Raw genomic sequence first — 26,902 nt, 5'->3', positions numbered from 1 at the left:
GGACTTTTGTTCAAGGTAGCAGTACTTTTGAAATTCGTTCAGATTTTGCTAAAAAACATGTTCCTGGTTTTCGCGTTTCACCTTTTTCTGCTGGGAGCAGTGTGCACTGGCTGGGGGTTCAGGACTGAAAGATGCCACATACACCATGTGGGATTTACCAGTGCCGGTCTTCGTGGGGCTCAAAATTCAAACTAAAGTAAAGGAGTTTATGACACTTTCCAATCAAATAATCACTTATTGTTGACAACCTTGACAGGTAAGTTAACTACAGCCTCCAATGTCAACCTTGGACAAATTCTCTGCACTTAGTATTGAACAGGTTTTCAAAATGATTACAATTATGAGATCAGGATCTTCAATAGATCCCTGCCCCCCTAAGATAACACAACTCGCATCAGATATTATAACCCGTCATATAACCATCATTTTTATTGATATAATTAATTCAGGCTACTTCTCTCATGAGTGGAAAAAGGTCTCTATTTTACCTTTATTAAAGAAATCTCATCTGGACCCTAATTAGCCCAGTAATTACAGACCAATTTCCAGTTTTTCTTTCCCCGCTAAGATATTAGAAAGGGCTCTGAATTTGGAATTGATTATTTTTATAGACACTAACAATTTGCTAGATAGTAGTCAATATGGGTTCAGAAAATCCCACAGCATTGAAATGGCACTAATAGCCGGATCAGAGGAACTGAGATCTATACTGGATGAGTGTGGTAAAGCTGCATTGATTCTACTGGACCTCTCGGCTGTGTTTTACGCTGTCAATCATGCAATTTTGATTGATGCCTTGCTGGACTGGGAATAGGTGACTCGGCCCTCAGCCTAATAAAATCCACCCTCACTGACAGAGTGCATGATGTTGCAATGAAGGGTGTTGTTTCTGGCCATTTCTGTTTACTTTGTGGCGTGCTGCAGGGATCTTCACTGAGTCCCACCCTATTCAATCTCTCTGTTTCCCCACTGGCTAAACGTATCAAATATTTCGGTTTCTCAGTGATCTCATACGCCGATGATACACAACTAGTGGTATCAATTTCCACCATTCCAGATGCTACTTCTGCCAATTTCAGTTCTTGTCTGATACAAATAAAGGGCTGGATGAACATGAACTATATAAAACTGAATTCCAGTAAAACAGGGATCCTCCTGCTAGGGAACGGTACTTCATTTTGGACTCCCAAGTGGTGGCCCGATTAAATTGGATCACCTCCTTCATCTATGCAGAAAGTGAAGAACTTGGGTTTGATCTTTGATAAACAGCTTAGCTTTGAACACCAGGTCTGCATGTTAGCCTCGTCTACATTCTAGACCCTAAGATAATTAGAAATATTTGCCGTTTTATTTCCTCTGTTTTATTAAAGACCGTGATCACTACCCTTGTACTATCCAAACTGGATTATGGCAATGCACTCTTCCTGGGCACAAAAAAAGTCTCCTTCTCAGACTTCAGATGCTTCAGAATTCAGATGCCCGGCTTCTGATGAATATTCCTAAATATCAATCTGCTGCCCAAGCCATTAAAAAGCTCCACTGACTCCCCATTGTAAGGAGAATAGACATCAAAACTCTTTGCATAATCTTCACGTCTGTACATAAAACTGCCCCCAAATATATTCAGGACAGATTCCTCTGGTACAAACCCTCTTGAACTCTGAGACAACAGATGTCAAGAACTTTATGCTGCCCAGGGTTAAACGGGTATCGTGTGGAGGAAGGAGCTTCTTTCTCAGAACAGCACAGATCTGATTTGTGGCAATTCAGAAAATCACTGAAGACCTGGCTTTTTACACAATAGGCTCAGCACACTCTACTACTTCCCAACCTCCCCTTTGTATCAGTGCAAGCACCAAGACGCTTTTGGGCATTCAAGCGCTATAAAAAACAAAAATCAAATCAAATAAAATATTATGGTTACCTAAACTGAAAAAAGTCTTAAGTGCCTGTACTACTCAATTTACAACCACACCTATTCAGTACGGCTAGATCTAAGGTTAAATGTTTGACTTAGGCAACCCCTTTTATAACTACAAATGATTCTGTGTTAGATTACTTCCATTAGCTCTTAAGAAATTGAAGAAGATGTCTGAGCGTATGGAGACTGTAAATCAGGTTTTCTCAAATTAGTACTTTTTGATCTACTAGTAGCCCTCCAGCTACCAATGAGGAGCTCTCCTGCATGCAGCCCAACCTACTAAATTAAAAGGTTTGGATGAATTAATATAAGTAATTTGTGTGTATTTTCAGAACTCAGAATTTCCAAAATATTTCTAAAGCTGATATTTGAATTATAAATCACTTAGCATTGGGAGACCTATTACTAATATTAATAACGTGGTATTATTATCTTGGTGCCAAGGTGCATCACAGCTGTTCCTGCTATGTATTACCCTTGCAGAGGCATTCTAATTGACTACACCTTTTTTAACATTACAGCTGGCAATTCTGCACTGAGGTGGTCAGGGGTGGTAATCTAAGGCAACGCTAATATTATTAGTAGCTTGGAATGATTTTCATTGAACATAGGTAGCTCTTACCAGAGGAAAGGTTGGAGGCCCTGGTGAAAATGGGTTGTTTTTTATTTCAAGGCCTGTTAGTGAGAGAACTGTGCCATTACCGGTGTCCATTGGAAAACACATTGAGATTTATTCCTTTGATTTAATGCTTCTCCTTATTGCCCAGTAATATTAGGGATCAACTTTAAGCCACCACAATCTCTATACAATTTGGACACCAGGGTACTGATGTTGCCCTCTGACTTTTGTGCCTTGCATTGTGTGTAATCTGTTAAATACTGGCTGTCAGGAGTATTCTCTTGAGACCTAGTCTCAAGGTGATATCAAAATTATCCTACATTCTAGCATGATATGTAGTTTTAGGATGTGTTCTTAAAACCCACAGGGCATGTTTTAAGACCTTCAAGAGAATACAATTGTCATAACTATCTTGTTACTAAGCTTTAGTTCCTTTCGGCAGAATGTCCCTATAACAAATGCCTTTATAAAGTATATGGAAGAGAACTTACATAATGACTTGATTATATGTCTTGTTCCTATGCGGATTAATCTCTTTTCTTTGTGGCCTAGAAAGACCCCATAGAGTCAATTTAACTGATAAAGATTGTTATCTGATTCCCCTCATTGGAATCGTTTTAGAATTGGTATGTCAGAAATTGGGTTTCTGGTTGGCAGAGGTATGCACCCTGTCTAAGCAGGAGCCACAATCCTAGTGAGGGTAAGTCACAAACACACCCTAAATTAACCTGTGGTCACCCCATGGGGGTGTGGCACAAAGCAGCCAGGCTTAACTTAAGGAGGCAATGTGTTAAGTATTTGTGCAACACTTCAAACAGTAAAACAGTGAGAACATTACACAAAAAGATACCACACCAGGTTAGAGAAATAGAGCTTAATGTAATAACTAAAACAAGACCAAAATGACCAACATCCAAAGTAGAAGTTGAGATATCAATTTTTAAAGAATAAACTGTGAAATAGCACTTAGAAACATGAAGTGCCAAACGGGGATATCAGGTAGCACCGGACCAGGACAAAGTCAAGAGTTCAGGCCAACAGCGATGGAGCGCGGACTAGCTACAGGAACCCAGTGAGGCCCACTGAACAAATGTACCTTAATCCTGGTTGCGTCAATGTCGAAGATGCAGGAAGCAGACTGATGCGATGCATCGGTGTTGATCCCCACAATGAGACAATGCATCAATCCTTTCCATTTGCATCACTTTTCTCTATGCAGCAGCAGTGATGCATTCGGCCTGAGATGAGGTGGTTCTGAAGGCGATGCGCCACAGTCGATCCACAGTGAAGAGGCGGTGCATCGACTCCGATCCATGAAATGGGGACGTGCGCCAGCTCCGATCTACGGAGGGACAGTGATGCATCAGTTCTGACTGGAGCAGCACTTTATACCCACTTCTTAGGGCCCAGGACTGGATTAGCACCACCGGCAGGGCAGGACTCACAGTTAGCAGAGTCCAGGTGCTGTATCAGGTGAGTCAGAAGTCTTTTGTGTCCCTGAGACTTCAGAAAACAGGAGGCAAGCCAGCAAGCCCTTGGAATCACTTTGGTTATTTGTTGGAGAGATGCAGGTCCAGTCCATCCAAGCAAGTACAGCAGCAGGCAGCAGAGCAGGAGTTCAGCAGTGTAGCAGTCCAGCAGAGTGTGAGTCCTTGTATTAGCACAGCAGTTCCTCTTCCTGTAGGAGTGTGCAGAAGTTTACTGAAGTGGTAGGGTCAGAAGTCCAGTTCTAGTACCCAGTTGGGCCTTTGAAGTGGGAAGACTTCAAAGAAATGTCTTTGAAGTGCACAGAGACCCTGCCCTCACTTCAGACTCACTATAGTGGGGTATGCAACCCTTTGTGTGGGGACAGTACACAGCCTATTCAGGTATGTCAGCTCATTCCCCCATCCTGCCCAGGATGGCCCACCAGGCTGATGATGGCCCAACAGTCACATCTAAGCTCCATTTGTGTGTGTCTGTCTAGAGGGAATGCACAAAGCCCAGCTGTCACCCACCCCAGCTTGCTTGTAAACCTGAAGAAAAATACATTTGAAGCCTCTAAGGTAGAGTACTTAGGATAGACTCTTTCTGCTAAGTCTATGGATCCAAAGAAGGTAGTTGCAGTTATGAATTTACTAGCTCCTATTATGTCAAAAAAGTTCAGTGCTTCTTTGGATTTGCAAACTTTTATAGGCAATTCTCATATTAGGCTAACCAACCACTAGCATTCTGAAAAGGGACAAACCTTAATATGGGATAATATTGCAAATGCTTCCTTTCAACAACTACATAAATTCTTTGTGTCAGCCACAGCTTTAAGACATTCTAATCATCTTCTTCCCTTTACACTTCAGATAGAGCAATTATAGCATAGCAAAAACATAGTAGCCCTCTTGAGAATGCTGGTACTCTCTACTACATGCATACCAGTCCTCCTGAGAAGCTCTATTGCTGTATGGTACTAGTAAGACTGCCCTGGGTGGGCAATGAAGTACCCAGTCACTAGCTTCACCCTAACACCTCCTTGAACAAATGTATGCAACTAATATCGCCAATTTAGAATTGCCTCTTCTTAAATGTAAATATTGGGTTAAATCACTTCCATTTTCAAATACAAGAACTTAGTTTACTTACTTGCACAGGTGTAGCAGGCCATACTCCATGTTAAGGCACTCACTTGTCCAGAATCCTTTGTTTGCCACAAACACTGAAGTTGAACAAATTTGCTAGCAGCACTAATAAGGGTGCAACATGTCTACAAGAAATAACCAACAAAACAATTAAAATCAGGAGTAGGTCAGCCAACCAAAGTGAAATAGCATGCATACATCCTTCTTGCAACTACTTGCCATCAACAGCTGTACCTGGAAGTTATAATACAATGCAACCTTTCTTTATTCATTTAATTGGCAGATTAACATTTAACTTGATTCAACATTTTTCATTCATTAGCCATTGAACTCCAAATCTGACATTAACAATGAACGTGCTGACTTCAGTCATAGGTCAGGAGCACTGTACATACCATTGCCAGGTCTATGATCCACTTCTGCAGCGTTAGAATATACCATCCTGCAGCAAAGCTGGCCTGAAGTTAAGGTGAACACACATAACATATGCGTAGCATGTGGTTCCAGGAAATACAGATTGGCTTTGCACTATCTACTAAACTCTACATTGTTCATGCTTGTGATTCTACAAGGTCTTTTGAGAGTGGGGATTCAATTTGTGGTTCATCTAATGCATTCAGAGCTTCTGCCTTTATTTTTCACTTCACGCTATTTTCTGACATCTATTTAAGAATACCTAGATATAAAGCACAAAATATGTCTAAAAGTAAATCAAAGGGCATTGCATAAATGAGATCTGTTTGATGATTTCTGAAGTTGGAATTGACTTGCGTGTCAGTTAATATCAATTATTTCCTTACTTATGTTCATGTAAACTTCCTGTCTTGCAATCTGTCCTTGCTGTGTGTTATATCTAGTGTTGTGGAAGGTAAGTGGGTTGCATGCAGCCAGAATTTCTGCCTTCTTCTACTGAACCCTTTCAGAAATGTGTGTGGTTCTGTCAGATTTCCAAAACAAGTCAACATGGGGCAGCAACCTGACGGTGAAGAGAAATGCTTGCAGGATTTGTCCAGAATCTCCATAAGACCCCCGGCATATAACTTATTGAGATGTTGACCTGTATACTTGCTGACTTTACTAAATAGAAGGGAGGATCTTAGGGGTTTATGGGGTTAAAGTCTGAAAATTTTTGACAGATTTGTACGTTTTTAATCATAATAGATATATTTTATTAGAGCAAAATCCCAACCAGTCTCATGAAATACATCGATTTGTTAATGTACATGTCTACACTCCTCCTGTCTGCCAGCTTTGCCATGGAGTTGGTAGTTGCTTTTACTTGGACATCAAATATGGTGCAACAATCTTGCCTCCATACAGAAGATCAACAGATTTCCCAACATGGAAGATTAGAGGAAGGCTCCATGTTTGTTGGGCACTTCCCATGCAACGCCACCAGATAAAGCTTTCTGAAAGAGCTCAGCTTAGTCATAACACTGAGGAACATCATTCTAGCCGCAGAATCACTCCAGATCATTGACCTCACACTGTGAATAAGGGAAGGCAGTGGGTATTGGGATCTGTACACCACTCTCACTTCTAGGCCTCAAAGGTGCAGTCACACTTGAATTGCAGCTGTATGGAGATAATCTCGCCCCGGGTCTGATGTTGCAATTCCATTACACCTAGTGATTTTCAGGTATTTTGTTGGGGCCAGTGCTCTCTGACTTCAACACCTGCCAAAAGCAACTCATCCAGTAAGGTGTCTGCCATATCTGTCACCTGGCACATGATGCTTTTGTTTGTATTGGGAAATGCCACTGTGTTGTACTCACAGTGCCTGCCTTGGGAGGTAAATTCAGTGCACCAGAACAAATATCCCACACCTCAAAAAAGAAGTGTGCTATGACGAGATATGATGGGACAGGAGGAACACAGGGCGTGAAGGAAAATGCATGGGAAGCAAGGCAAATGCATGTAGACTAGAAGACAGTAGACTAGGGAAGAGGGTGACAGTGAGGTGTAAAGAGAATTCATGTGAGGAAATAGAGCGAAAGTTGAAATGAAGAAAAAGAATAATGAAGGCGGCAGATACAAGTGTAATGAAAGAAAAAAATAGGTGAAACAAAGTGAGAGGAAATACAATGGGAAAGAAAAAGTGAGAAAAGGGGCAGAAAAGTGGAAAAGAGGGATCCAGAAAATGAGAACGGAAAAAAGAAGGAAGTGCGCAGATAGAAAAACCACACCCAGTAAAACTTGGATTGTGCAGGTGTTGTCTCCTGTCAGATATTGGTGTACTTTGCACTAGAATGCAGGTCCGGTGTCCCTTGCCAACCCACTGATGCAAGTTCTACAATACCGTGTCAGTGCCGAGATAGATATAGCAGCAACACCCTGTGGCAACCACGCTTTTAAAACCTCTGCAAACTTTCCTGCATGTGTGCCCCTTATTTGGGGCGAAGATCTGAGATTAGTGTAGGAGAACCTTGTAGGAAGGAAAGTGTAGGTGTGTGTCAACTAGGGTGACCAGAACTGTAAAGTAAAGAACCAGGACATTTCATGAAAATAGGAAAGGGACAATTTTACTTCAACCGAGCGCACAACCTATGCTCATCAGCATAGATGTACAGCAGAGGCACTAAGAACATAAAGACAATGCAATTTGTAAAGCCAGTAAGTATTATGTCTGTTACTTAAACTGTTTTTAACAACATCCCTGCTTTGGGAAAAATAAAAAGGCACCTTCCACCGTTTCCAGTCGACCCTCCATGTAAACTGGGACATAAGCTGAATTTCACGAAATCTGCCGAGGCTGCTGGTAAAAACCCGGAACTGTCCCGGCAAACCCGGAACGGCTGGTCACCCGAGTGTCAGATGATGAGCTGCAAAGCTTACATGTTTAAACACTGTTCTCTGAACGTTGTGACTGGAATGCATGCAACCGGCTGGAACAGGATATTCTTTACAAAGAGACCTGAAACACCTGGTAGAACCGGTAATTTCTGTTTTAATCAAAACGTTTTATGCGTAAAAACAGATATCCCTGGTGAATTACAGTTAAACTTGTGACAACCGAGTAACATTTTGTGGACAATGCATACTTTGACAGCCATCCGCGTACATTTCGTCTACATGGTTTAAAAACGTTTTTGCATTTCAATCCATAGAATAACAGCATTATATTCATTTCTATGGCGTTTAAAAATTGTCCTTCAGAACTTGGACGTTAGCAAAAATGCCATTTGTCGTCCATAAAATCAGCGTACATTATGCTGCACAGATTGATAAACATGTAGGGCACATATGCAGGACCTTGTTATGTTCAGGTGCAGTGAGACTGGATGTCGGTCAGAGCATGTGTCCTTTTCCTCGGTCCAAGAAAACTGCCTCAAGTCTTAGCACTTACTAGCATAGCTTTCGGCTCTATAAAAACACAGATTAGCCACTATCCAAAAATGCCTTCGTTTAATTGAATTTAATTGACCTTGGATGGATATACAAAAATCACCACAAAGACCTCAGCAGCAGTAGATCATCTCGGCATTTGCACAAGATGATCAAGATTTGTTTTTGGAAAGAACAGGAAAAACAGACAGTCCTCCTCATCCAAATCTAGGTGGAAGAGATGAGCCTTCGGGTGTTTAAAGAACCTTCTCTCAGTTTGCAAACGAGGCAATGGAAGAGCGTTCCAGTGGGGAGGCCTCGATCAGCAGAGACCTACCGCCATACGCTTTGTGGGTCACTGTGAACACTGAGGCGGAATGGGTAGCAGACATTGGGTATCTAGTGGGGACACCTAATGTTGGCCTGGGGCTTTTGAGTAACCTCACTGTTTGTTGCTCACCTGTGTTAAATAACAGAGGAAACCACAGAAGCACCACATGGCAAACCTAATCACTTCTACCAGCTACTCTGCTGAAGAAATAGTGGTACAAAGTTCAGAAGATGAACTGTTTCTTTCTGAAGACCAGGATGTTTAACTCTGTGGAATGTTCTGTCGGGCCGCTTTCCCTGAATTGTGAAGTGACTTCACTTCATCCTCCAGTAAAGCGTGATCTGGGGATAGGAAGGAGCATAGGGTAGGCACTTGATCGGACACATCTATGAACAGTGTTGCTGAGGTTTGTCACTACTCTTCAGTGGATGCACTGATATGTGAAGGAGATCTAGAAGGTTAGTTTTGCATTAATTAGCATCCAATATAGGTTTTTTGGAGGGTTTGGGGTCATCGAAAACCAGGAACAATTTTCCTGCCACATGCCTAGCTGCAGAGCTCTGGACTTCTTAAGAAGTGGGAGAGCTGGTAGTTCCACGAGCCTCAGCAGATGCAGTTGGCATATTCATGTTGAGAATGAACAGTGGATCTAACCATCACGTTTTGCCAGAAGGATAGGCGAAAGGGGTCAGACATCAGAAAGGAAGGCATCTAATTTTCCAAATCTGTTGATGTCTCCTCCAAGATGTACTCGGAAGTAGTGGAGGGAGGGAGTCTTAAGGTGAATTTAGGAACAACAGTTCTGTTTTGTAACCAATGAGCTAGGGGAAAGTAAAAGCTGCCTGTGCTTCCATGAGTGGAGTGGAGGAGGAGGAGGCTTTGGTTGCTGAGGGTACTGAGCAGAGTGTGGAAATAGATGTAGCATGGTACTAGAGACAAACGTAATCTAACCAGGGAACTGTCATGCCAGATAGTGGGAACTGGAAGAGAAGGTCTCAATTTTATTTGCTGTAAGTATCTAAGAACAAAAAGGGCCAACAGTCACTCATAAAAAAATCTGTTAAGATCGAGTAGTGCAAGGACTCTAGCATTCGTGTTATCTAAAACTGCAAAAGCACAGACCCACATTTTAAGGCGACAGTTTCATTTACATGAGTAAGGCAGGCACTGGAGTGTAGAAGAAAGTTTACGGTCGATAGTGGCATGGTATTGGGGTGATGATGGCTTAGATGGGACTATAATAAGGACTTCTTTGAAGGAACGGCTTACAGTTTGTAGATGCCGGGCCGTTCATCAATCTCAAAGATGCAGCATTCATAGATCTGACTCGTTCAAAAAGAATGAGACTCGCTGGATGCACTTTTTTAGAATATCAAACTGTCTTTGAGAAGGGAATTCATTTTTATTGAGCAAAGGTTTGAAAGTAGTGTTGTTAGACCTCCAATTACCATCAAATCTTTTCTTTTCTGATGAATCTTGGGTGCTGTTTAAATAATTCCTGTTAACTGCACTAAAAGATCATGCCAAGACATTCGCCTTGCACCTCATAGAAGTTTGTGTATGCTTCCCATTATTTAAACCCAGCCTGGCATGACAGGATTTGACCATACTTCCTATCCAACCTGACACAACAACTAAGAAGCTCTATTTGGAATTAATGGTATTACGAGTTTTCTACCTCATGTTTATAGGGGATTTACAAAACGTTTCCTCAAATTAAAAGGGTATGCTTATGTGGATATGATATATTGGGTACGAGCTGATGAATTTGATCAGTGACTATGAATTTGATGAATTCGTGTTCTTATGCTATGATTGGGATCAATTGGATCATGACTTTGTAGTCACATTTGCACTCTATGAGGAATGTCAATGGTTAACTGTTACAACAGTTGTGTTTTAATTGTGGGGAACACCATCTATATATTTTTCTCTTTTAAGGCTGAGGTCTCATACTTTTTTGGATATTTTTATGGGGCATACAAATTCACATAGCTCTTTCCCGCAAAAATGTGCAACATTTCATGAAAATATTGTGAAATTATGCTTCTGTAGCAAAATGTGGTTAGCCAGTATCTCACATAACTTTTTTTAAACCTGTACACATACCTTGCCTAATAAAAATAAAATCGTGCAAGATGCTGGTAGGAGTCTGGTAAGAGCAGAAAATTATTTCTTGACAAAACGCTTTCTGTGACATTAATTTTGTGAATTTCACGTAACAATAATAAAGGGAAATTTTGCAAAATGTGATGGCATAATTAAAAGTTCCCCCATACCTAACATTTTTATCGTTTTTTAAAATAAATGTGATGTATTATTGTACTGTTGTAGTATGATATTTAGTTTTAAGGACTTTGTTCAAAACAAACTTATGATGATGATTAATGGTTTTATTGTCTGGTGCCTTTCAGCGAGGTAATTTCTAAGTGTTGCAAAAAAGTCAACTATTCTAGTGTCATAGTAAGTGTGATCTAAGGTTAAATGAGATCACATGGTTATTATTGTATTCTAATTGCATTTCTATAGCACTTAGTACCCTTGATGAGGCACAGGAGAGCTTTATTTCGGGCAACATGCTGCACCGGAACCCAAGGTAATGATCAGACTAGTGTTATTAGTTACGAGAATGAGTCATGTGCTCTCCAGTAAACCATTCTATGCATTAATTGCAGTTTCCTTGTGGTAGACTAACATTATTACGAGTTTTGTGTGATCATTAGTGGGAAGGGGGGTTTAAGTGAGTTTGTGTAGCTCTTTGGTAGGGTAGAGGAGATCTGGAATTGTTAGTTGCAAGGGTATGACTTTTAAAAAAGAAGTTATGATCTTTGAAATAAGTTGTGGCCAATTTGCAGAAATACATTATTAGACATTAAGGCAAAGATGCCTGTGACTTAGTGCTCAGAGACGTTTCAAGTAAAGGTCAGTTTTTCATGCAGAATTTGAAATATAGCAGATGCGTTTTCAGATAGCAGACAATTTGAGGATGCAAGACTGTAAAGAGAAACAGCATCATTTGCATGAGAAGATAGTGATATATTAGGTACTTGTGAGAGGTACTAGAATCAGGTCAACAGTCTGTCCACTGATAGGCTACCACCAGATCACAGACTCAGCAACGTCAGCTGATCAGCTCAGGGGTTGGAACCATAACGTAATGTTATGCATATACTGGGAAATACCAAAAGTTTTAGGCTGCGCTCGAAGGAAAGCAGTGGCCTCAAGGTTATAGCAATGTGAGAGCATATGTGGAAAAATAATGCAAACATTGAGAAGGAGATTCAGCAAATGCTGGAGTGGATGTCTTGTGAGGTTCACCCTCATGTGTAGCTTGAAGTATTAACTATAAAAGCAAAGTAGTACACCTTTGGGTGCCCCTGGTTGTAGCATGGAACAAGACAGAGGGTGAGGACAGCTTCCCTAGACAGCGGAAGTGTATTGCCTGCATTCCTGTTGCTGGAAGTTGGAGCTTCAGACACCGAGGTGAGGAGGTTGGTGATTGGACTCCCTTTGTTATCAAGAAGCTGCTGATTGAACATCTTGAAGCAGTACTCTTTGGCAGATTATAGGGGATGGACTGTAGAGGCTCTTTTTACAAGGTGAAGGAAGACCCTTCAGGTGAGACCAAGTCTTGAGACCTTACTGATCACCAAATGCAGAAACTCACATCTCGTTGTGCCAGATCCAGGCTAGAAACCACCCTGCTCTGAGGGGCATCACTACACAAAGGGAGCATCTGGAGAGCAGTAAGGGAAAAACATTTACTTTCCAGCACAGGCAACGGTGATTTGTCAGTTCTAAATTAAATTAAGGCTTCTAGTCACAGGAAAAAGAGAAAAAAACAGTGCTGAGTACACTGCAGCGTAAATAGTTAACTAAGAGAGGTTTAAAATTTGATATCTGAGAAATACATTGCTGCAATGCTACATTCTGCCAGGTGCAAGGGTTAATAAAGCATATATTTATAACCTGTCCATGAACACATATGCCAAGAATTGGTTAAAGCTTCAAACTAGAGGATTTGCATCAGTCAATATTACTAAGGCTGGAAATGTTTGGATACATGCAAAGGTTTTAGAGGTCTCCAAATCAATAGACATGGTAAAAAATCATATTAACTTGTTAAACATGCAACCAACACGCTGGTTTTCAGAGCTGGTTAGACTCCAGTTCTAGAGACAAAGCGGCATGAACTCTTGATATACGGTTAGTATCTCATGATTTGATATTATCACATGCTCCTTTGTTTCACATTTCAGAATGCAACTTGGTGTTGACTTGCCTTGTTATCTAATGCTGCATACAGCTGACCATTCCTTCCCAAAATCAAAACATGTGACCTAGCCAGGCATTACACAAACAACTTTCCATTCCCATAACCAAGGGGCCGGGTCATTAAAGAATCCTCACCACCATGTCTCTGCAGTCACTTACCCTCATCTTTTTTTGCGCACACATCCAAATCTCAGAGGCTGGTAAAAGAGCAGCATGCTTGGAGGTGAGTGCATGGTTAATGCTGAAGGCAGCAAGTAATCAAAATATAATGGCTCTATTTCCATGAAAATCTGGGTAGCTTTCATTATAAGAGGGCTACATGAGAGAGAGGTTGGCTCCAGTAGACCAATGACCTCTGGGGTCCAAAAGTCTACCCATTATGATTAATGATCCTTTTTGAGACACTTTAAAAAAACCTACATCACAGTTCCAAAGGACATCAAAAGAAAGGTTGGGCTGTAGTTGTGTTATATGGAAGTCAACAGATCTTTAAAACAAGGTCTTTAAGTAGATATGCATATTTATGGACATTAAACGGATGCGTGCTGCGCTAGCAAAGTCCGTGCTGAGGACGAAGTGTGGTCTGTGGATTTTGTACAGCAAAGAGATTAGAGGAAAAGAGTGGGTCTGAAGGCACCTACCTGATTTTGGTTTAAGTGATAAAACAAAGTTAAACATATAAATCTGTGTACCTAGCTCACAGACAAGGTGGATGGGGGTGGGCAAATCTACAGCGCAAAGCTCCTAAAATGGTAATATTTAAAGAAGACCCATAGAAATCATACGCTGTTCAAATACACTGAACACCTGAATGCTATAACACTGCATATATGACACCCCCAATTTGTTTAACTGAAATATTAGTGATAAAATACCACTTTTCAGTCTGTGTTTAAAATACATCGTTCAGTACATCACACTGAAATCTTTTTTCAGAAACTATATAGGTTGGTGATTGAGTTTCACAGCAGCAAATGACCCTATAGGCACAATCACAACCACGGTGCAACACTGCACATACAGAATTTACTACATTAGCTAATGTAGATGGAAAGCATATTTCTCAAGTTGTGTATTAATTTATAGTAGCATAAAGGCAAGAGCTGAAAACTTTGGACCTGGAGAACCAGGCTTTAATCCTAGCTCCGGCTCAGCATGCTGCGAGAATCACTTAATCCCCAGTGCGTAAAAAAAAAATATATATACTCATGTCTATTTTTATATGCAGCGGGATGTGCCCTATGTCATCACGCTGGGTTTGGTGGGTCTGCAGGAGAGGTGAAGGGATATTGTGAGTAAAGAGTGGCTTTTTGGGAGACATCTGCAGGGCACTTGGTCCATGCTGTATACTAAGCTTGGCATACATCCGAGAGCTCTTTGGAGAGAGATTTTTCAGAAGAAAGAGCAACTTCTTTTTTCAAGTTGACTTCTGTTGAAATGATGGAGCTTTTCACAACTTTATATGACACATATATATAAATATATATATATATGTGTGTATATATATATATATATACACACACACACACACACACACATACATATGTATATATAATTTACCTGAGCACCAGATTACATTATATATATATATATATTAATAAGACCGCCAGGGCTGTTTTGGAGGAAGCACCGCCAACAGGCTGGCGGTGCTTCCATGGGGGATGCCAACAGGCTGGCGGTGCTTCCATGGGGGATTACTGGCATGGGCAGTGCAGGGGCCCCCTGCCACGGCCCGTGCAGCTTTTCATGGTCTGCACAGCAGACAGTGAAAAGCGCGACGGGTGCAACTGCACCCGTTGCACAGCCGCAACACCGCCGGCTCCATTTGGAGCCGGCTCCTGTGTTGCAGCTGAGATCCCCGCTGGGCCGGCGGGTGGAAACCAGGTTTCCGCCCGCCAGCCCAGCGGGGATCTCATAATGGCTGCGGCAGCCGCTCGGCGGTCCAACCTTGGCGGGCGGCTTGTTGTAATGAGGGCCATAATCTGGTGCTCATCTAAATTGCTCCAATGCCTCTGGATCATGTTCACGCCATATAAAGCTGCAAAAAGCTCCATCATTTCAACAGAAGTCAACTTGAAAAAAGAACTGTTCCTGTCATTTAACCCTTGCTATTCTTGATCTCAAAAGACACATAGGCAAAGGCAAATTGTTGGCATCACCAACTTCTGCTAATTCTGACTAAAAACGACAAGCCCTTAACTCTGAGTACTGTATGCGTAATCACACACCAGACACTTTGGTTCAATGTATAGTGCCAAGCTTATATGACAAGATTCAGCAGCCAATTATCTGTACACCTAGGCTGAATAACATGAAATGCACTGTTTTCTGCCATACAAAGAAGGAAACATGTATTAAAAAATTAAGATAACACTGGTCTACTTCTATGGTGGGCGGCCATTTAATGGTCAGTGAAAGCACTGGCACCTCCATCCCGCCTGATCTCCATGGCATTCCACAGTGATGAGCAGTTAAGTGGACCCAATGTTATGTTTGAACACTAACCAGACTTGGCATTAACCAACAGAGTCTGCAGTCTAGGTCTTGTTTTCAACTATTGGCTCAAACAACATGCTGTTGGCTAAAAAAAATAGTGTTGAATGGAGATATTAAAGAAAAACCCCAGTTGAAACTACCCTGCTGAGGACTACATGCACTCTTAAGAGTCTGAAGAACTAAATGGCTGTTTCATATTGGTCTCTCACGCACTTGATCAGCTTTGATCTGGTGTCTTGTAGACAATGTGAATGGCACTGCTCATGCACTATCCATACAAAGAAGCCTTACAAACCTGGGTGGAAGCTGGGTGTCAAACAAGAAATACGTTCACATGCTGTTTGCCCTATTAAATACCTCATCCCCCTCCATACGAACCCTTGGCCGAACAATCAATGTAGGAAGTTGGCTCTGTATATACTATTTCAAAGTAAGAAATAGCGTGCACAGAGTCCAAGGGTTCCCCTTAGAGGTAAGATAGTGGCAAAAGTAGATAATTCTAATGCTCTGTTTTGTGGTAGTGTGGTCGAGCAGTATGCTTATCAGAGGGTAGTGTTAAGCATTTGTCGTACACACACAGGAAATAAATGAGGAACACACACTCAGAGACAATTCCAGGCCAATAGGTTTTTATATTGAAAAATAGATTTTCTTAGTTTATTTTAAGAACCATAGGTTCAAGATTTACAGTTAATACTTTAAATGTAAGGTACTTCACTTAGATACTTTAGGAACTTTGAATGAAAGCAATATCACATACAGTCTTTGTAAAAATGGCAATAAGCTATTTTCAAAGTGGACACTGCAAAAATCAACAGTTCCTGGGGGAGGCAAGTAAAGGTTATTTTTTGGAGGTAAGTAAAACACTTACAAGTCTCAAGTTTGGGGCATAGGCAGCCTACCATTGGGGGTTCAAGGCAACCCCAAAGTTACCACACCAGCAGCTCAGGGCCGGTCAGGTGCAGAGGTCAAAGAGGTGCCCAAAACACATAGGTGCCAATGGGGAACAGGGGAGCTCCGGTTCCAGTCTGCCAGCAGGTAAGTACCTGCGTCCTCAGGGGGGCAGACCAGGGGGGTTTTGTAGAGCATTGGGGGACACACGAGAAGGCACAAAAAGTACACCCTCAGCGACACAGGGGCAGCCGGGTGCAGTACGCAAAGCAGGCGTCGGGTTTCAGGTAGGAAACAATGGAGGGACCCGGGGGTCACTTTAGCGGTGCAGGCAGGCACAGGGAGGTCTCCTTGGGGCATCCACCACCTGGGCTAGGCAGAGGGTCGTCAGGGGGTCACTCCTGCGTCGAAGTTCGGTTCCTTCAGGCCCTGGGGGCTGCGGGTGCAGTGTTGGTTTAGGGCGTCGGGTCCCTTGTTACAAGCAGTCGTGGTCAGGGGGAGCCTCTGGATTCTTTCTGCAGGCGTCGCTGTGGAGGCTCAGGGAGGTCGTCTCTGGTTACTCACAGGCTCGCAGTCACCGGGGAGTCCTCCCTGTGGTGTTTGTTCTCTGGATCTCGAACCAGGGGCGTCGGGTGCAGAGTGTGAAGTCTCACGCTTCCCTCGGGAAACGTGCAGTCTTTGAAAGTTGGTTCTTTGTTGCAAAGAAGTAGCTGGTTTTGAACAGGGCCGCTGTTCACAGGAGTTTCTTGGTCCTTTAGTCCAGGTCAGTCCTCTGAGGCTTCAGAGGTCGCTGGTCCATGTCAGATGCGTCGCTGGAGCAGGTTTTCGAAGTTGGAGACAGGCCGGTAGGGCTGGGGCCAAATCAGTTGTCGTCTTCCTCCTTCTCTGCAGGCTTGTAGGTCAGCAGTCCTTCTTCTTTCTTCAGGTTGCAGGAATCTGATTTCCTGGGATCTGGGGAGCCCCTAAATACTGAATTTAGGGGTGTGTTTAGGTCTGGGAGGGCAGTAGCCAATGGCTACTGTCCTTGAGGGTGGCTACACCCTCTTTATGCCTCCTCCCTGTGGGGAGGGGGGCACATACCTAATCCTATTGGGGGAATCCACCAAACTCAAGATGGAGGATTTCTCAAGGCAGGGGTCATCTCAGCTCAGGACACCTTAGGGGCTGTCCTGACTGGTGGGTGACTCCTCCTTGTTTTTCTCATTATCTCCTCCAGCCTTGCTGCCAAAAGTGGGGGCAGTGGCCGGAGGGGCGGTCATCTCCACTAGCTGGGATGCCCTGGGGCGCTGTAACAAAAGGGGTGAGCCTTTGAGGCTTACCGCCAGGTGCTACAGTTCCTGCAGAGGGAGGTGAGAAGCACCTCCACCTAGTACAGGCTTTGGTCCTGGCCACAGAGTGACAAAGGCACTCTCCCCATGTGGCCAGCAACATGCCTGGTGTGTGGCAGGCTGGCAGGAAATAGTCTCTAATCTAATCTCTAAAATGCCCTCTGGGTGTATTTTACGATAATTGCACACTGGCATCAGTGTGCATTTATTGTGCTGAGAAGTGTGATACCAAACTTCACAGTTTTCAGTGTAGCCATTATGGAACTGTGGAGTTCGTGTTTGACAAACTCCCAGACCATATACTCTTTTGGCTACCCTGCACTTACAATGTCTAAGGTTTTGCTTAGACACTGTAGGGGCATAGTGCTCATGCACATATGCCCTCACCTGTGGTATAGTGCGCCCTGCCTTAGGGCTGTAAGGCCTGCTGGAGGGGTGACTTACCTATGCCACAGGCAGTGTGAGGTTGGCATGGCACTCTGAGGGGAGTGCCAGGTCGACTGAGTCATTTTCTCCCGACCAGCGCACACAAGCTGTGAAGCAGTGTGTATGTGCTGAGTGAGGGGTCCTTAGCTTCAGCAAAGGCAAAAAGTTAGGAGGTAACCATGCCAAGGAGGCATTTCCTTACAATCAACAATTATTAATTTCACTCCGGGTCTCTTGGGCAAGCACCTTAGCGTTGACCTCAATGCCAAACCCTTGGATCCCAAGTTAAGTTGGCTAGGGCGTTTGTTTCCCTAACAAATCTGAGTGCTGCCAACTCACATTGCACATCAATGTTTAATGGTCATAAAGGCAACCTAATTTAGCATTCTGGTATGCTGCTTAGCCACTGGTTAACCTACAGCTGGCACTACCAAGGAGTCAGTTTTTAACATCTATGTAAAATATAAAATAAACTGCCCTGTCTTACACACTGGGAAAAGGTAACAAATGGCTAACAACCTTCTTCCAAAGCTAGACTACAGTAAGTCTTTATTGCAGCCATCTAATGGTCCTCACCACACTTTACAGAGAACACCATCACTACCTCTCACATAACCAGAACCCAGAGAAAACTACACATGATTGTGCCAAACGGCACTGGCACAGATCCTAAGATGATCCAGTTAAAACTGCTATAGAGTGAACTCAGAACATAAACACCAAAGCTCTTCAATCCTCATATAATAGTTTTTGCATTACTCACTTAATCATGAGAGTCCAATTACCCATCTTGGTAAGGCAGTGCAGCTTTACTCCTTGCCTCAGTTCTGGAACTCTACTATGAACATCTAATGACACTGAGAACCAAGTGAAATTCACTGAAGGGAATTAATGCTTTCCTCCGACACACTCCATACTGTAAATAATCTTCACACTGCAGCATAGTGAAGAGGCTATCTTGGGATGGAGAATGTAAAATGCTCCCAATATGCAGAACACATTTAAAAGGGTCACATTTGAAGGAAGCAGATATTGATGAAAAGATGTTGTAAGTGTTTTTAGTAGGCATGCAAGTGGGCCTCCTAGGACCGGTGATAAATTTCACAATCCATTATCAAGTACTGTATAATAGTAAACTCCACTTTATAATGCAAAAGTCAGTCAGTCCACAGGTTGGACAAAACATCAACAAAAGCAAAATACTGTGCCAAATAACCAAGAAAGTGACTTAAACAGCACCATGTTCAGTTAGTCAATATAAACCTTAGGCACCTATAAGATCATTAGAGCAAGAACCGGTCAATGCAGCTGCAGTCAAACACTGCATCACAAACACCACTATGAAATGACACAAAACGGAAGACCCACTTCTAGAATTCAAGCTTGGAGATAGGGTGGGAAGGCAGAGTGAAGATTAGATATGCCTCAGAAGGATAAATACAAAGGGTAAGAGCAAATTCAGTGTGGCAATGGAGCAAGTATCATGACAGACCTACTAGGGTTTAGGAATAACAAAGTAATATGTAGAGTTAACAAATATTCTATGCAGAGTCAGTTGTGTTATGGTCTGACAAAGTAAATGTCCTAATATTTTGGCACTGTAAAGCAAAGTAAGTTATACATTACTGACTTTGAAGTGAAGTATGGTTTGTTCAAAGGGCGGAAACAAGAGGTACGCAAACTCTTAAGAATTGGAGGGAATGAACTTGCTGGGAGTCGTGCAGTCATAAATAACCCATCAATTGGTTCATTTATGTGGCCTTGGGTGTACTGAGTTAATGTTGCTTTGCATGTGGTTGCATTTTGTTATTGATGACATCAATGAAGAAATTAGTTCATTTTAGAGTGTAGGAGATTCAATGTCTGGGGGGGATTGCATTACTTGAACAGCTCAAACGGGAATTTGACAATTTCAGAGGTGGCATGTTTTGCTTTGATGGTTTGGGCAGCTAGCTGTTGATAATTATAGGCACTTGTTTGTCCTCAAGTATTATTATTGATGTATCCCACTGGCCCTTACAGTTTAAATATTAATAACTATGCACGGTCACACATTAACAATTTTTGACAAAGAAATCCTCTGAAATCATCTTTTTTTCAAAGGATATCAATGGTTATTACCAAGGTTCCTTATGAAAAACAATTGCTAAATCAGGTGCTGTTTTTTATTGGTCTTTTATGGGATTGCTTTGAGTTTGTCTTCTCTGCTCTCCCATCTATAAAATATATTCTACATGCCAACAAGATTTGCAGCAGAGGCTTCATATTTTGTAGAATACAACTGCTCATAGTGAACCATAATTTAACAGTTTCATGGTTTAGTTCAGATCTAGCAAAATGTGAGACTGATAGTCGCTACACACAGTAGGCCTCATTATGACCATGGCGGTCACCAGTCCGCCAGGGTCACAGTCACAGTCGGACTGCCACCAGAGAGGCAGTCTGAACCCAACATTACGATCATGATGAAAGCGCCACGGTCGGACTGCCGACACCACCAGGTTGCGGCCAGTCGACAGCCTGGCGGTCTCGGTGGTTTGTAATCCACCAGGGTGGCACAGTTCCCAAACCATATCCAGGATAAGAGTAGCAAAAAATGGGTCTTATCTCTGATGTTTTCCTGACTTTTTTCTCAATCTCCACCTGCTCTGTCATCCAGTAAGATGAGAGTAAAACTGAGTAAGCAGCGGGAAGTCATCTGGATCATGCCCCACACAAATGTGATGCATTAACAGAGAGGACTATCAGTGGTGTGCTCTAGCAGTGTACAAATACCATGTTTTGCATTTCTACCTGCTTTTCCAAAGTGAGTGGTAGCCTACCACAGGCCCTAAACCACCAACCATTCCACAATACAGACAGTAGTATTTTGTGAGACTCACTTGCGATTTGACTGTTGGTTTTTCTTGCATTGTATTTATGCACTAGCATTGTGCCAAACTTTGGATAGTTCAGACTAAATAATGTTTAAGCTTAAGTGACTGATAGCTTAGAATGCAATTTTGTCATATCAAGTAGGTTCAATACTTTAACTGTTTTATATAGCGCTTCATTCCATGCTTCTGCCATTCCTAAGCACTGTAAATAAAAGATTTTATAACTGCCACATTTATGGTACTCAATTTACACACCTTGAAATGATGAAAGGCTGTGTATGCCTTGCCGCAACTCAAACTCAAGACGTCTACCGCACCTCATTTGTCAGTAATAAATGTTTATTGTTCTAATGTTACCTGGGTTCTTAGCCTACCTTGTGTTACAGTGTAATCTTGCTATTGCACTAGATTTGCTATAGAGATGAGCACCTACCTTCTACTTAAGGAGAAAATAACTTTTCATGATGTCTTAAAACTGTTCTGTGACCCACAAACCTCTCTGCTTCCTAACACACTGTCTGTGCTCCTTTTGTCCCATTGAAGGCAAAATGTGCTTATTTTACAATTAAAGGATACACAGCCAAATAAGGCACAGCATTTTTCATGCTGCTACTGTAATGGCAAATAAGGAGCAAGAGAACCACATCTAGAAAAAATAAGGGTAAAAGTAAGTACGAGATATACATGATAACAGAAATTACATTTAATAAAGGCTATGGTAAGAAACAGGAATCATGTTTACCTTGTGCAATAATGATTGGATACTCCAGATAGGTTTCAATTGGATAATCATAGTAATTTTGGTATCTGAGAAATACAATGAATCTAATGGGAGGAAAAAAGAGGAAATCTCAAAAACACATTTTCTTAATTTACTTTTTTTGAGCATTTTAGGTTGTTTTAAACGAATTCTTCACGTTTATAATTTGGATTAGACACACCATATAGATGTTCTTTTTAGGTATACGTTTACACAGGTGACCTATTTCAATTACATGCAAATGATTAAAAATGATGCAATAGGACTTACCAGGATAATGTAGCATTGGTTGAAAAGGTTTTTGTGAAATAAAACATGACATTTTGTGTCATGAAATATCATTGTGGTATTTTATCTCCCCTGTAGGGCACGCTCATAAACTCCAGTTGCCATAGTGACTCCATCCCTTTGGAATAATAAGTATTCATTGGGTTTTCCTTCGAGAGTATTTATGAGGTATTCTAATCCATGTGCTTCAACTGAAGTGAACCTAGAATACAGCTACCAAAATGCAAAAGCTTCTTAAATGAATGCTCAGGGGTGGGAGCCTAGGGTGTTTGTGACATGAAATTGTCTAGTAATCCTACAGATGCCTGCCATCCTGCCACCTACCAAACACACTCATATACATTGTCGTGCTAGCTCATCCAGTCACACCCATGCCTCTGTTACTTTGTCTCCACCCATCTAAACAACCCTGACACGTGTTTTACTCTCCCGGCCTTACCACCCAGATCGGTCACCCTAGCTCCACACCACCATACAAATCTCATTTTGGTGCCTGATCCGACTAGATATGGTGTTGTACCCCTTCCTCTGATCCAAAGACAAATATTACAACTCACATATCATCCTACCACTGTTACGCTGCATAACATTTTGTTTGTACAGGCATCCTCTTTCAGGGAACCATTTGACCTCAGGCGGTGGAGATTTGAATATACACTGCCAGTTTTTTGCAGTCTTGGGAGGAGTTTGGTGACTGATGTTCTTCAAAACTATAATAAAGGTAAAGTGTTGTTTTTTTTCTTCTATAGATTTTGGTGCTGTGACTCAGATCTCCAGGCGCTGGCATTTTAAGGGCTACAGAGCAGATGATTCTCCCTTGAACAACCAGGTGCACATATCCTGAAAGGTAAGGGACCTTATTAAAGATCCTTGGTTGATCTTTCTAGGGGGACATAGCTGTGGCTGCAGGCCTGTTCTCTGCACCCACGTGCTACGACTATAGGGGACTCAGATTGACAGAATACACATGGGAAAGAGGGTAAGGACATGTAAGGATAAGATTTTTGTAAATGTAAAGAGGTTCTAAGTGCTAGGATTAAAGTGATATGTACGAAGCACTAAGTTCAAATCACTAGGTTTAAAGTGTTGGATTCACAACGCTAAGTTCAAACTGCTAGGTTTAAAAGTGCTAGGTTCAAAGTGCTAGGTTTAAAGGGCTAAATTCAAAGGGCTAAGTTCAAAGCACTAGTTTTAAAGTGTAGGTTAAAAGCGCTAGGCTCTAAATTCTAAGGTAAAGTATGAGCATGGCTGTTTATTATGAATTTTTGAATTCTGAAATTGTATGAATCCCATATTACCTGAGTAAAGTGGTGTTTTCGTCTACAGATCTTGGTGCCAAAAAGACTTTACTCCTCAGTTTGGCATTGTGATATCCATAAACAGTGATAATGGAATTTACTTCACCGCCCCAATGATGTATGACATTTTAAAGGCTCTACAAATACAACAGGGCTCTCACTGTGCCTATGACCCCCAGTGACCTGGGAAGTAATGGGTATTTAAAAATATACTTGCAGAGACTGACCTCAAATGGCCTGATGCATTGCCCATCACTCTCATGAGCATGTGAGCTACTGCAAATAGAAAAAACAGGCCTAATGGGCTGACTAATGAGACTCCTTGTGCAGATGACCTCCTGACCAGTGCTCCTCTCTTTAACATCATGAATATCTGTGTAGGTCTACGCGACCCAAGAAGAATGCAAAATGGCAGTTTCTGCTGTGAGGCATTTGCTATCCACGCACATTGCTTACCATATATCATTGTACAAGGCTAGTCCATTAAGCATTTTACTTGCTATCATGTTTTGGGAAGCTGGAACAGTTACTAATTGCAAGAAGCCTTGCTTAAATTACATAGCACATCTTTTAAGCTGTAAAACATTGTGTTTGTACGGGCCTCCTATTACGGGGAACCAGATGACATCTGACCGTGGAGATCTGTTTATATATTGCCTGTGTTTTCAGTCTCGGAAGGAGTCTGATGGCTGATGTTCTCCATCGGTCAAAACACTTCCTTGATGCATCTAAATAAATACGTATTCTGGTATACCTGAGTAAAGTGTTGTTTTTCTTCTATATCACAGAGCGCACACTTCCTTCAGACACTCAAGTCCCTTTAGATGCCAAAAGTCCCTACTATATAGAGCATTCATTGTGTAGTGGGTCCTTTGTGGGTAGGTGACCTCTCATGCACAATCAATGAGACATGGGTTGCCATGCCCCTACAAAGCACAGCTTTCACTTTGTACCATAGTGTTTGTGGCGAGCCCACTCCCTCCAGACACCCAAGCTCCATTAGGTGGCCAAGCCCTTACTATGCACAGTATTTACCCTTTATTGAACCCTTTGCAAGTAAGTGACCTCTTGTGCACGATCAATGAGATTGAGGTGGCCAAGCCACTACAATGTGCAGCCTTCACTTTACACAGAAGTCTTAAAGGGGAGCTCGCTTTCTGCAGGCACTCATGCCCCATTAGGTGGCCAAGCCCTTACTGCACACAATCTTCGCCCTGTACCTGGCCCTTGGTGGGTAGGAGCTCTCTCATGCACAACCAATGAGAGCGAGTGGCCAAGTGCCACCAATGCACAGCTTGCATTTTGTAAAGAAGCTTTCACTAAGAGCCGACTCCTTCCAGATCCTCAAGCGCCATTAGTTGGCCAAGCCCCTATTGCGCACAGCCTTCACCATGTAGGCGACCTCTTGTGCACAATCAGTGAAACACAGGTGGTCAAGCCCTTACAGTTCATAGACTTTGCTTTTGGACTGAAGTCTTCACAGAAGCCTACTCCCTCCAGGCACTCAACATTAGGTGGTCAAGGCCCTACTACGGACAGCCTTTGCTCAGCACTGTATGGTCTGCGGGTATGCAACCTCTTGTGTCCAATCAATGAGACACAGGCACCCAAGTTCCCTTAAATAGCCAATCCCTACTATGCACAACAGGTAGGTGAGCTTTTGTGAGCCGTAAATAAGATGTGGGTGATTTTAAAGTGCAAAATGCAAATAAACAAAGAGTTGGTGCAACATACAGCAGCAAGGAAAGTTGCTGTGTTGTGTTGAATGAACTGGAGAGAGGACAACTGTGCCAAACACACAAAGAAGTAGAACAGTTCTGCCCTCTGCCTGTGCTAGCACACTTCCTGCACGCATGCACCTATATAGGCACTCTTGTGCCATAGTACAAGGGTTTCAGTGTAATGGTCAGGAGCTTTTATACAGGAAGTGATCCCTTCATGCACAAAACATGCTGTATACGAGTTTCCTGTTTGTATGTTTGATGCAGAAGTTTGGTGCAACTACATGTCTACCAGCCTTTGTAGCTATGGATGTGCGTCGAAATCCATGAATGGTTGTGTGGGAATGTACATACACCACCCAAGGAGCTTCAATCAACCACACATTGGTAGGCAAGTACCTGGTGCAGCTATTTTCACCCAATGCACATTTTTCACAGAACACTTACTCCCTTTATCTACCCAACAGCCATTAGGAGGCCAAGCATGCTGCAGAAATTTACACCCATTAGCAGTTCAGAGGCTATAGAAAATTATGTCTAGGTGTACCTTACTGAATATCCCCAGTATGGTAAGCATATAGGAAACTGTTACATTTTTTGGCTGATGTCTTCAGTGATGTCATCAATGCCATTTGAGATGTCATCAGTGATATCAATGTTATCAGTGAACATATGAGTGATATAATATGTGAGGTCATAAGCAGTGCATGGCAGGGGCACCAGTTATAATTAGCTTGCTGAACTATAACTGGTGAATGTCAGCATTTTTTTGGATTTAAAACATTACATTTTGACATCGTGACAGTTTTACCATTGTCACTTAAATAGAACAAGCCTTTAACTATTGTTCTTATACACATTTTTGTTGGGGTGCGGCCAAACACAATATATGAAAGTTCTGAATAGAGCTGACCCTTTTAGCTTTGAGTGTCCCCTTTATTATCCCCTCCATGAAAAGCAGAGAGCCCATTAAAAAGCATCTTTTCCAAGCTGCCAGCACTGTTGGTTGGATACATTATTATCCTTGATGTATAATTGATACCAATCAGTAAATGGTATACTCAGTCCATAAATACAAATGAGCAAAACAATTCCTCATTCTCATTAAATTCTCAAATAAGGGAACTGGAGGTGATCGTGCTAGTGCTAGAATCCCTTACATCTGAAAACTTCTCAGAAACGTCCTTTTGATAGTGAAAATTGGGAATGTTGCAATCAGATGTATAAGATGGGTTTTGTTTTGGAAACTGCTAGCATGGAGAGTTAAGACCCATGATGCCTTTTAGGCCCTTGTGGAAGGCAAAATGTCAAGTAACTATTTTAGTAGGTTGTAAGTCTGTACAGAGTGTTTTGACACAATTGACAATGGTTCCATGGCCTTGCCTAATTATGCTCCACTCAAAAGGGATTAATTTTTCCGAGCAAGTTTGTCAATCTCTTAGTGCTCAGAAAAACAGGCCTGATTGAATTCCTCTAGACTTAATGGGGTAAGCACCTGGATTCCTTTCTGTCTTATTAAATGCTGTAGCCCAGATGGCTTAAATCCCAGATTATTGGTGGAGCATCAAGATAGGCCTAATTTTCTAGGAAGGTGATGGGTCTTACACTCTGTTCAATGTGTCTTTGGACATCGGTGGTGCTATTCCCTAGCACCACTGATGTCCCAATTACAAGCTGTACCCTGATAGTTGGCCTGCTTTATGCAAACAATGGGCTTTCATTGGCCCATACCGAAA

At 42.2% G+C, this 26,902-nt stretch overlaps 1 protein-coding gene across 1 annotated transcript in view; it reads right to left on the bottom strand.

The window, feature by feature from the left end:
• Nucleotides 1–26,902, bottom strand: part of SLC66A3 (solute carrier family 66 member 3) — a 91,020-nt gene that overhangs the window by 32,462 nt on the left and 31,656 nt on the right. The window contains exons 2-5 of the mRNA XM_069235938.1: nucleotides 21,842–21,924; nucleotides 21,676–21,745; nucleotides 5,548–5,605; nucleotides 5,157–5,277 (exon numbers count right to left, since the gene is read on the bottom strand). Coding sequence (XP_069092039.1) covers nucleotides 5,157–5,277; nucleotides 5,548–5,605; nucleotides 21,676–21,745; nucleotides 21,842–21,924 — 332 coding nt within the window. The remainder of the gene's footprint in view (nucleotides 1–5,156; nucleotides 5,278–5,547; nucleotides 5,606–21,675; nucleotides 21,746–21,841; nucleotides 21,925–26,902) is intronic.

This window comes from Pleurodeles waltl, chromosome 5, assembly GCF_031143425.1.
Source record: "Pleurodeles waltl isolate 20211129_DDA chromosome 5, aPleWal1.hap1.20221129, whole genome shotgun sequence".
In the NCBI taxonomy this organism is placed as follows: domain Eukaryota; kingdom Metazoa; phylum Chordata; class Amphibia; order Caudata; family Salamandridae; genus Pleurodeles; species Pleurodeles waltl.
Note: the sequence above shows the minus strand (reverse complement) of the source record. Positions and strands in the feature narration are given on the sequence as shown.